This window comes from Limulus polyphemus, unplaced genomic scaffold (genome assembly GCF_000517525.1).
Source record: "Limulus polyphemus unplaced genomic scaffold, Limulus_polyphemus-2.1.2 Scaffold38, whole genome shotgun sequence".
Taxonomy (NCBI): domain Eukaryota; kingdom Metazoa; phylum Arthropoda; class Merostomata; order Xiphosura; family Limulidae; genus Limulus; species Limulus polyphemus.
Window position 1 is genome coordinate 678815 of NW_013665648.1, and position 10659 is coordinate 689473.

Below are 10659 nucleotides of genomic sequence, written 5' to 3' on the forward strand. Positions count from 1 at the left end.
TATATATATATATATATATATATATATATATAGGGAGAGAGAGAGAAGAAAAATGTGTTGATAATCCTTTTTTTTTCTTTTTTAGTATGTTACACAAAACATGTTCGCTACTGTAAAGCGAAATATATAAACCAAACATGTGGCAGCTCCATGTGATAAATTTCTGTCAGATTTACTAACGGCATTCTGTTAGGCACCTTTTCTACCACTGATTAGTATCCTGGAAGTGATCAGTATCAGCTAACGGCATTCTAATCATGTAGCTTTTCTACAACTGATCAGTATCAGCATTCTATCATGTAGCTCTTCTGTAACTGATCGGTATCAACTAACGACATTCTAATCATGTAGCTTTTCTACAACTGATCAGTATCAGCATTCTATCATGTAGCTTTTCTACAACTGATCAGTATCAGTTAACGACATTCTATCATGTCGCCTTTCTCGAACTGATCAGTATCAGCTAACGGTATTATATCAGGTAGCTTTTGCACGGAATACACTGCACCTTTCGTAATAATGAGCCCTGAATATACAGGACTATAACGAATTCTATTTTGAAACCAACGGATAACCCCACGACGTCATAAGCTGGACTCCCAGGTCTAGAGAAATATGGACTGTGGTTTGTTTATTAGCTAGAATTTTGAAACAGTGCATGTATACTTAATTTATATTTAAGCTGGAACGAATGATATAAACAACTTTAAACTGTTTAAGCAAAAATCTCTGTTTGTTAATTTAAAAACATAACTTTTATATAAAAAATTAAAAGTAGTCATTGAAGACCTTGCATTTTTATAATTAACAATCACATCTGAAATTTAAATTGCTAACTTACTTTTGTTGTCCTAAAAATTTAGCATAAAATTTTTAAGCTGTAAAGGTATTAAATGCGCATCTAGTCAGTTGGAAAGTTACTAAGAGTTCTTCCCAGTTGGCTTGAAACTTCGTGAATGCGAAAATTACAGACAATTTTTAATATTGATGGGAGTTGATATATAACACCCGAGTTGTTTGGAGGTGAATACTAGCATTATGTTTATTTTTCTATGAAACGCTTATAATAAAGCTACAGAATAGCAATATTTAAAAGCCTAGTCACTTAAAGACTGAGTTACACACGCGGAGATATTTATGGAAATAGAAAATGTATGAGAAGCAAATTTATAACATTAACTTTTGGAATGTTGTAGAACCAGATATATCCGTAGCCGACAATTATAGCTTCGTTAATTTATTGATCTGTTTTTTTTTATTACCGACGTTATTGTAATTAAGTCGATGAAACGTGATATTGTTCGAAGCTGAATCCTGCTGTGTGAGTAGTTTTTTTATATCATTATTATCTAAATTGAAAAACGGTAAGTATTAGAACTAGCTGCGAGATCAGGCAATTTAAGTTACTCTTTCTCACTGAAAGGGCCTTAAGTGTCAGATATATTGATAAGCAATATACCAGAACTGCTCCCCACATGTAAACCTATCGATTAATTTTCTTTCATATTTTATTGGATCTAAAATCCTTAGATTTTCATTTAAGTGCAAGTTTTCGTCCTTGTTTAAAGATGAATATATATGTATTAATCAAAGGAAAATATTTATATTCACAACTGTTTTGATTATAAACAGATTAATAATATAATTATTAAATCCTCTATACCATATTTTATGTATACAAAGGTATACACATACACGAGTTTTCTCAACTAATTTTATTTCTGTAGGATGCTTTTTCTTTTTTCTGAGCGTGGGATTGGCATGGCCTGGTGGTCTGGGCGCTTGACTCGCAATCTGAGAGTTGCGGAATCGAACCCCGTCATCGAACATTCTCACCCCTTTTAGTCGTGAGGATGTTATAATGTGACGATTAATTCCACTATTCGTTGGGAAAGAGTAGCGCAAAAATTAGTGATAGGTGTTGTTGTCTAGCTATCTTCCCTCTGATCTATCACTTAAATTATGTACGGTTAGCGCAAATAGTTCCCATGTAGCTTTGCGCGAAATTAAACAAATTCTGATAGTGCATTGCTGTGCGAATAAATTGTTCTAGGTAAGTAACTCAGTTTCTACCGTTAATAGGAAGTTAATTGATATTCATTAGTTGAAAGGGCGGGAATTTAATAAAACGTTATTCTTATGTTTATCGATGCCCAAGAAGTTGCATCTTGATGTGAATAAACTATCCTGTTTTCAAATGACATCTAAGTAACGATGTGCTTATCTATCTGTAATCTGTTGAACAGGAAGTAGTGTCGAACCCAACGTAGCGAATGCGACGTAGCATCCATTTCTAGTGTTATGACGTTTCATTTATGCTCCGCCTTATGAAATAACTTTAAGCAATCTCCTGCTAAGGGTGGGACTTAAATGCTTACCAGTATTCTATCCTGGAATGCATATATACTGTGTACAATAAGTCATCGGTTTGAAAACCTGGTTTATCATGCATTTGGAAGGTTCGGTATTTACAGAATACTGTGGTTAAACAAAACAATGATTACTTTCGATTCCGGTATATTTAGTATAAGCGTATAGGATTATAATTTTGTGTGGTGGAGTATTATGTTCTTGTCACAACAGTGTACACCCGTAACATAGTCACTAATGTTACCTTTTCACATCTTGACTATCACTTGTTTTTGATTTATTTGTTTGTTTTTTTCCAGTACAGTGAACATAATTTCCGAGATGAAATATTTTTATGAAGGCAGAACTTCAAATGCACATAGATTTAGCATAAAGAGATCTCCGTGAAACATTCAGAAAGCTGTACTAGAAATATTAAGAATAGTAGTCGCTTCTTGCAGCGTTGCGACCGTTTAGGCCTAAGTGTTGAAACTTTATGCAACATCGTTGTTGTGAAGATTAAGTTATTTTAACACCACTATAATTAACATGATTTAATTACTTTTATTTTTAGTATTATTTTACACTTGAGGAGTTGGGTGAGTTCTCATCTCACCAATAACCTTCTCAAGGTTCTGCTAGTAATATTGACCAATTCAATTTGAATCCAGTAGCGTCTATCTTCACATACTTTCACACTCGCTTCACTTCCATATTTCCCACCTCCTTTCTTCCAGTTAACTAGTGTGACCTCTGTTCCATCTTGTCTCATGCCTTCAATCTACACGTTATTTCAATGACAACATTACTTGGAGATCTTAGCAGATTGCCCAAAGGCTGCCCCTTACTAGCAAGGTGGTCCACTTTCTAGTTAAATGATATGCCACTGTAGCCTAGAATATAGCTCATTATGACATGATTCTTCAAGTCTCGGAATCGTTTTATTCATGATATTTGGGAAAAGCTAGTCTCCAGTTTTGTGGTTAGGTTTAGAGAGTCTGTCAGGACTATGAGTATATTATGATCTTTAATGGTCAACATTCTGTTCTAAAACAACTGGATCGTCCAGTTTTTGCCTGTGATCAGTCAAAAATAGGATGCTCATATCTTCAAGTGGCTCCTCCCCATACTGACACGTCTTTTCTAACTAACTCATCCATTGATATGATCAGTATTGGTCTCTGCTCGTGTATTCATTCTATGACTTTGGTTGTGTTGATCAGTCCTAGCTTTCTCCTCCAGATCCAGCTGTCATTATTCTTCATCATGTTTACCTTAATGCTATCTCCCTGGACCCAGTCAACATGTTTGTTTTTCAGTGAAAATGCCTTCTCTACATTTTTTCTTGGCCTCAATAGCCCATAACTTGACTATTTCAGTCTCTCTAAGTGAGATATAGTTACGGTTCCTCTGAGTATCACTTGGTTTGCTAGAATCCTTTGTCTTCTAGTAATGCTGCTCAGACCATGCCAATTACGCAGGTTTTCACAGACAGGATCATCACTAGCTACCGAAAAGATTCGAGGCTTTGATCTCAAGAAGCAGCTGCTACTCAAAATAATTTCAGTACCATATATTATAGCTCGCATACGATAATCTCGGAACACTAAGCTGGTGCCCAGCGATGCCCTTGGACACAGTGTTGGTTTGGCGATTCTGTTGCTATTTTCATTGTCGCATTCTGCATTCTATTTAACTCGGTTATTGTAGCCTTTGCTGCTGATGCAAACAAATGGATTCCATTCTGTTCATGACTGTTGTTCTCTTCAGATTACTGAGGCTCCTTTGCACTTTTTTGACTGCAACTTATTTGAGAATGTTAAGACTTTAGTGATTTTTCTCAGATGATCAATACTTGCAGACATTGTACTTCTTCGGTCCATTGCGACATCGAGAAAAGTTCTTATGTGGAATTCTTCTGCCTTCATATGTCAACGTGAAGAGAGCCGTGTCTCTGTTAGTCTGGCATTCAACGTCCTGCAATGTTTATCTCGTCAGATGAGCATTTTGTTACCGATAGTTCACTGACAGAAGGGTATATTGCTGACTTCTTGCAGATTGCCTCCATTGGCGCTTGTGAGAAGCTTGCAACAATTATACAAATACGAAGCATTCTAGTAGGTTGGAAAATTAATACTGAAGTATATTTGACTATAAAAATGGTAGATCAAAAATAAGTGTTAAAGGGTAAGGCATTCCCAAGTTAGAGAGGATAATTTTCATTCATCTGTAGTACTATTCAGAAATTTCTCTTCTAATAATCCTCTTTTCTGTATTTTAAGTTCGAATAAATTTTGGAAAAGGTTAATGTGAATTATATTTTTGTAACGCTCACACTAACATAACTTTATAATGTTCACTTAAAGATTTTTACCTGCAAGATAATATGTAATTTCAGGGAATAAACATAAAGCTCAAATATAAAATACATTATATTAAAATTATTTTGGAGCCTCACCACTTCATTACAGTTAATTTTGGCACGTCCGGTCATGCTATATCTGACGACCATGCATCTTCACAACAGCTCTGTAGTATAGTTTACATTTAAAAAAAAAACTCCATCGAAAGCTGTAGTGTCCGAAGAACATCATTCCTTCCTGTTAGCCATCCATAATCCGTTTATTGTACTAAGGCGATTGTTTTTCAGCTACTGTTTCAACAGTCTGATCTCTCATAAATCCATAGGCACGTTTCCCAGCAGCTTGATCATATGCCTGTTATGGTGTAGGATGAATACTCGTTCCACCCCCACCCCACCCCCTAGCTGTATTAGATATGCGACATGTGAACGGAACGTTTATGACCGGAAGCGTTATCTTGGTAAAACCATACCCTGTTGCCCACGTTTTCGTATTTCTGTGTGTTACAAAGAGTCTAGAACATTACACTGATAATAAGCAGATTTTACCTTTGTGTTATTCTCCTGCTCTCGAGCTCGCCAGTGGCACAGTATTCAACGGTAATCATGAATCCCTTCAAAAACGTTTCACGACATGTTTGATTTTTTTTACCCGTTGACAGTTAGAAAGTGTCTCAAAACTTGTTAACAATCACCAAGGTACACATACGCTTCGTTGAGTGTCACTAAGTACTGTCATTTTTATCCGGTTAGATAACGTTGCTTTAAGTTGATCAATATTCCTTTGTTTTCCATTGCCATCAAGTAAAAGGGATAATAGCGCCTTGGAAATTTTAAATCCCAGATCTGAAAATATCTCTCTGATCTGAGTATATGAATACTTTACATCCCTTCTCAAAAGCGTTCAATTTTCGGTGGCACCAAACTACCAACATTGTCAAAATGTATTTCTGATACTTCCCATTACACCGCGACTTTATATTGTCTGTGGTTTGGTTGTTTTAGAGTAAAGCCACATTGAGTTATCTGCTGTGTCCACCACGGGGGGAATCGAACCCCGGATTTAAGTGTTGTAAGTCCGTAGACTTGCATCGGCTGTGGTTCTCATGTAGCTTGATGATTTGCATATTCAACGTCGTTTAAATATAACGTAATACACCCTTTGTATTGTTTACCTAAAATTAAAGAAATATTTGTATGAAAATAACATTTAAGTCATTGGGACAATTTGAATTATTAAGTTTACATGAATTTTTAATATTTTAAATTTTTCTGACTGGTTTTAAAAGGATGTTTTTTAATATAGTCAATTGCTTAATCAAAATGGACGGCTTTTTTTTGTCTTTTGTAATAGTGTTTAGTAGGTAAGAAAAAACTGTTATAGAAGAGTCGATCAGTGTCCTTAATAAGCTTTCCCTTCTGTGTTAACAGTTAACTTTAAAATTGGTCTGTGGATGGTTTATTGGTTTGGATGTTGATCGTTAGGTTCAAGCCGCGATACCACCGACTCCGTTTTGCACTTCCAGCTGGGCGGGAGAGAGATCATTATCACCATAATAGTTAATCCCGCTATTGGATTAAAATAACAAAAAATTAAATATTGGGTGCTACTGACTGAATTTTCCTCCCTCTTGTCAGCAGAGCTAAATTAGGAATTGCTACGCCTAAATCTTGGGGATTTTGACCTGGCCACCTAACCCTTGGTTTACGTAAGGTGCAGCTCAGGTTGTAAATATCAACTACCATACCTAACATGTAAAGTACAAGAGGACATAGTGATAATGAAAATAGAATGAAAAATTAAAGCTTTCGTATAAAAAAATTCATACATAGCAAAGTATTTGGATTTTTTGCCAAGAAGGTGTTCATAAATCACGTGGATCTCATGATACAATATACTTAGGAAAATATTAAATATAATGTTGTTCTCATGTAATCCATTATTATCATTCTATGTTTGTTGCAACCAAACTGACCCCAGTTTTTCACTCTGTTTTCGCAAAAGTTAACATTGTATTACCTACGCTTTAAGCATTTTTGTTTCTTTCCTTCTTTAATTTCCCTAGAACATGGTTGAATCTGACGACTTACATGGGTGTGTAACAAAGAAGAATAAGGGACACTCTTAGAGACCCGCATAAGTCGTCAGATTCAGATTTCAAAGTAGAATAAAGACACTTAACTTTGAATGTGATGACTTGCTTGAGTGTATAACAAAGTAGAATAAGGGACACTCTTAGAGACCCGCATAAGTCGTCAGATTCAGATTTCAAAGTAGAATAAAGACACTTAACTTTGAATGTGATGACTTGCTTGAGTGTATAACAAAGTAGAATAAGGGACACTCTTAGAGACCCGCATAAGTCGTCAGATTCAGATTTCAAAGTAGAATAAAGACACTTAACTTTGAATGTGATGACTTGCTTGAGTGTATAACAAAGTAGAATAAGGAATTCTGAATCTGACGACTTGTATAAGTATGTAATAAACTACAATAAGGAACGCTGAATTCGTGTGTGTGTGGTGTATGGTATACGATTATGTCATGAAGTGTAAAAAGTTTACAAGTTTATTCCTCATTATTTTCAAGCGTTTTTATACTACTTCAACTTATAAAAATTGTTAAAACGACTGAATTAAACAACTGTGAGCAAATGAAAAGAAGTTTTGAAACATAACATTTTAAAACGTATGGTAATATTTCACAATCTTATGAGAGAGCATTATTTGAAAGCGATATCAGCCGTTAAATGAAAAAAAAACAAAACATTTTACTGATCGCTGTTTTACATATCTTTACTTTAGATCACAACTCTATGCATGCTGCTGACGTGTTGCATGCTGTTTATCACCTCACCTCCCAGCCGGTCCCTGGTTTCATACAAATGCCTTCAGATTCAACAGATTCACCCCTACACAAAACCTTGGGTAAGTGTGATTCGTTGAAGTAGAATACATTCGTCGTATAATGAAACAACAAATAAATACATGACTTGGTAAAAGTCGTATTAACGTTTCGACAAAAACTTTGAATTTATTATTATTACTTATTCATGTTCGATCAAGTAAATAAGCCTACATAAAATGGTATTTGTAGGACAGTGGCAATGGCCTTAACTACAAAAGATAAGTCCCTCTCTCGGCATAAAAAGTAACTGGGTCCATATATTTATTTCCTTATAATTGCAGTTACAATTCGGGCCCTCTTTTGGCCCCCTCTGCCCAATTTTGGGGCTAAGGGGACATACTTACGCCATTGGACAATGATGAAACAGTTGCTGACAGTGAAGTGTGAATGGCTTACAATAGTATCAAAAATTAGGCTTATAGATGCGAATTTTTACATTCGAAAAAAAACTGTCTTTTCTGTCACGTTCCCATAGTCAGTGTTTTTGTTTTTTAGTTTTTAAACTTCTTTTAGACAGTTTACTTGTTTTTCAGAAAATGTTATTGAAAGTGGAACGCCAGTCTACAAGCAGTGTTTCGAAGCCAACTATACCTACGGGGTCATAGGGGCAAATTTCCCTGCCCTAGAACTGATGGCCCTATACACTGCGGCTGCCATGCATGACTACGATCATCCAGGCAGGACAAACGCATTTTTAGTCTCTACGTTTGCCTCACAGGTATTTGTATTTTTGTATTCATGGCAAATCTGCTAAGACTATCTGCCGCCGACACTAATTTTGAACTACTGGCAGCCAATCAGCAACACCCTACCACCAACAAGCCACTTTAAGAAACTGACTGTCACTTGTATAACGCACCCTTACCTTAAACCACAGAAAATATTTCATCTTATCGTACAGAATCTATACCGCATCGCCAACTTTCAAATCCTGAGCTCTATCACAGGGCCGCGCCAAAGGTTGAACTTAAATAAATAATATTTTACGTCCTATCAATTTTACTCACACGAGGGAAGTTTATCTTCAGGAATTGATCCTTTATATACATTATTCCATATTTATATAATATGTTGTTATTCATTGAAAACCAAATTATTTCTCAGTGTATCAAGATGTAATTTAACCTTATTATTCATTACTTAATCATAAAGATTATACAAAGTTTCAAAACACGAAGGATAAAAAAAATATTGTTACGTAATATTTATAACAAAATAGGACTGGGCGTGGTCCATTCTAGTAGTTAGCGTCATCGGAGTGTGAATTTTAGGATTTATGGCTCGAATCACGTTACCGAAAAAAAAAAAAGTGCTCTGCATTTTGGAGCCATGTGTGTAATATAAGAGTGACGGTCATATTTCACTATTCGCTCAGATAATAGTAGTCCAAGAGTTGGCGTTGGGTACTGTTGACTAGCTGCTTTCTGTCTAGTGTATTTATTTTGAAAGTTGGGGTTAACCCTTGTAAAACTTTGCGCGTAAATCGTGAAGCAAAGTAGAAAAGATTAAGTTTGATACCCAGAATGTTGACATTAACTTAACCTAAATTTACAGTAATATATATATATATATATATATATATGTGTGTGTGTGTGTGTGTGTGTTCATCTTAGTTACAACTGTTTCCAGTTAAACAATTAAAGCTTATCATATAATTCCTTTAGAGAAAATCATAAAACATTCACACACAAAAAGTAAAGGGTGAAAATAAGTAAAATTAAAGTTATTTCTGCCTTACACTGAAAATAGTTTAAAATTTTGATTCGATATGAACTTCTGTCTTGAAATTGAGATTGTATACTTGTGGATCGCGGTATTATTCATGTTCTATGCTTACTTTGTATAAATAAACTCGTAGACGAATTGTGATATCCAGTTGTTTGATAAAACATTGTTTGTTTTTTTTACATGACATGTACTTTATGCTACTGTAGTGTATAATTTTAGGTTTCATATTATTTCATAAACATAGGCAATAATATGATAACTTGGCTGTGTGTGTGTGTGTGTGTGTGTGTGTGTGTGTGTTTATGGGTATTTTTCTGTATTTTAATAGCCCTTATGCATTCGAAAATTAAGCCTAATCTGAAGAAAATTGTTTAAATAATAAATTAATATCCGATCTTAAAGACTTTGCCATGAGCAAATAATATGACGTATGCATTTGTGAATCAAGTTTAATTAGAAAATTATTCCCATATACCTTGGTTTGATCCTCCTATTAGGCATCTCTGAATGTATCCTGTTGCACAAAAATTTTTTAGACAAAAAACACTAGATTATAATAACAAGAATATCGTCGGTGATTAACAATGACTAAAGGCGACAGAATACATTTTAAGTGAAGATACAAACACAGGCATATAACAATAAAATACAAATTGGCCCTGAAAATTATTTTATTGGTTCATCACTTATACGTGGTCAGGAAATTATGTTAACTGATATTAGGAGCGTTGGCAGAATAAATACAACCTGGTGCAGTGAAGATCTACACGTGTAAACCTTGGTGGGGGTTTGTATCTGAGCTTCCATAAAAAGGGGGGTCATGGTCAGAAGCCCCCGGATATTCCGTGATTACAGAAAAGTTGTTTATTTTCTAACCATATTGTTCTCTGGCTGGTCAGCAGTAAATTTCCAGATTTACAATGCTAAGATCCGGGGTTCAATTCTCCGCGGTGGACAGAGCACAAATGGCCCCTATAGCTTTGCGCTAAAAAACTGACAACAAACAAACAATCCTAACCGTGTTAATTTCGTGTTTGAAAAAATATTGAGGGGGGTGGGGTGCAACAGCTACGTGGGATTTGTACAAAATGAAAGCTGCGCCCTTTAATATTTCAGAATGTGTCAAAACTCCAGTCGGGCCTGTGTCGCGCTGCCATAATATTCCAAGCGTGTTCCAATGTGTACACATTGATCTAATGAATTCTAGAAACTTGTGTCGGGGACTTGGGCCTCTCTCCTGTCTCTGAAACACAGCCTAAACAGTTTTGTTAGCTAACCCTGTGCAAGTCGCGAGTCTGCGCAAACAAAATCT

The 10659-nt window shown here is 35.4% G+C and overlaps 1 protein-coding gene across 4 annotated transcripts in view; it reads left to right on the forward strand.

Moving 5' to 3' along the window:
- The window catches only part of LOC106461273 (cGMP-inhibited 3',5'-cyclic phosphodiesterase A-like), a 159314-nt gene that overhangs the window by 124851 nt on the left and 23804 nt on the right, over window positions 1–10659 (forward strand). For all 4 annotated transcript variants that reach the window (XM_022388450.1, XM_022388455.1, XM_022388466.1 and 1 more), the window contains exons 7-8: window positions 7517–7639; window positions 8153–8337. In XM_022388450.1, coding sequence (XP_022244158.1) covers window positions 7517–7639; window positions 8153–8337 — 308 coding nt within the window. The remainder of the gene's footprint in view (window positions 1–7516; window positions 7640–8152; window positions 8338–10659) is intronic.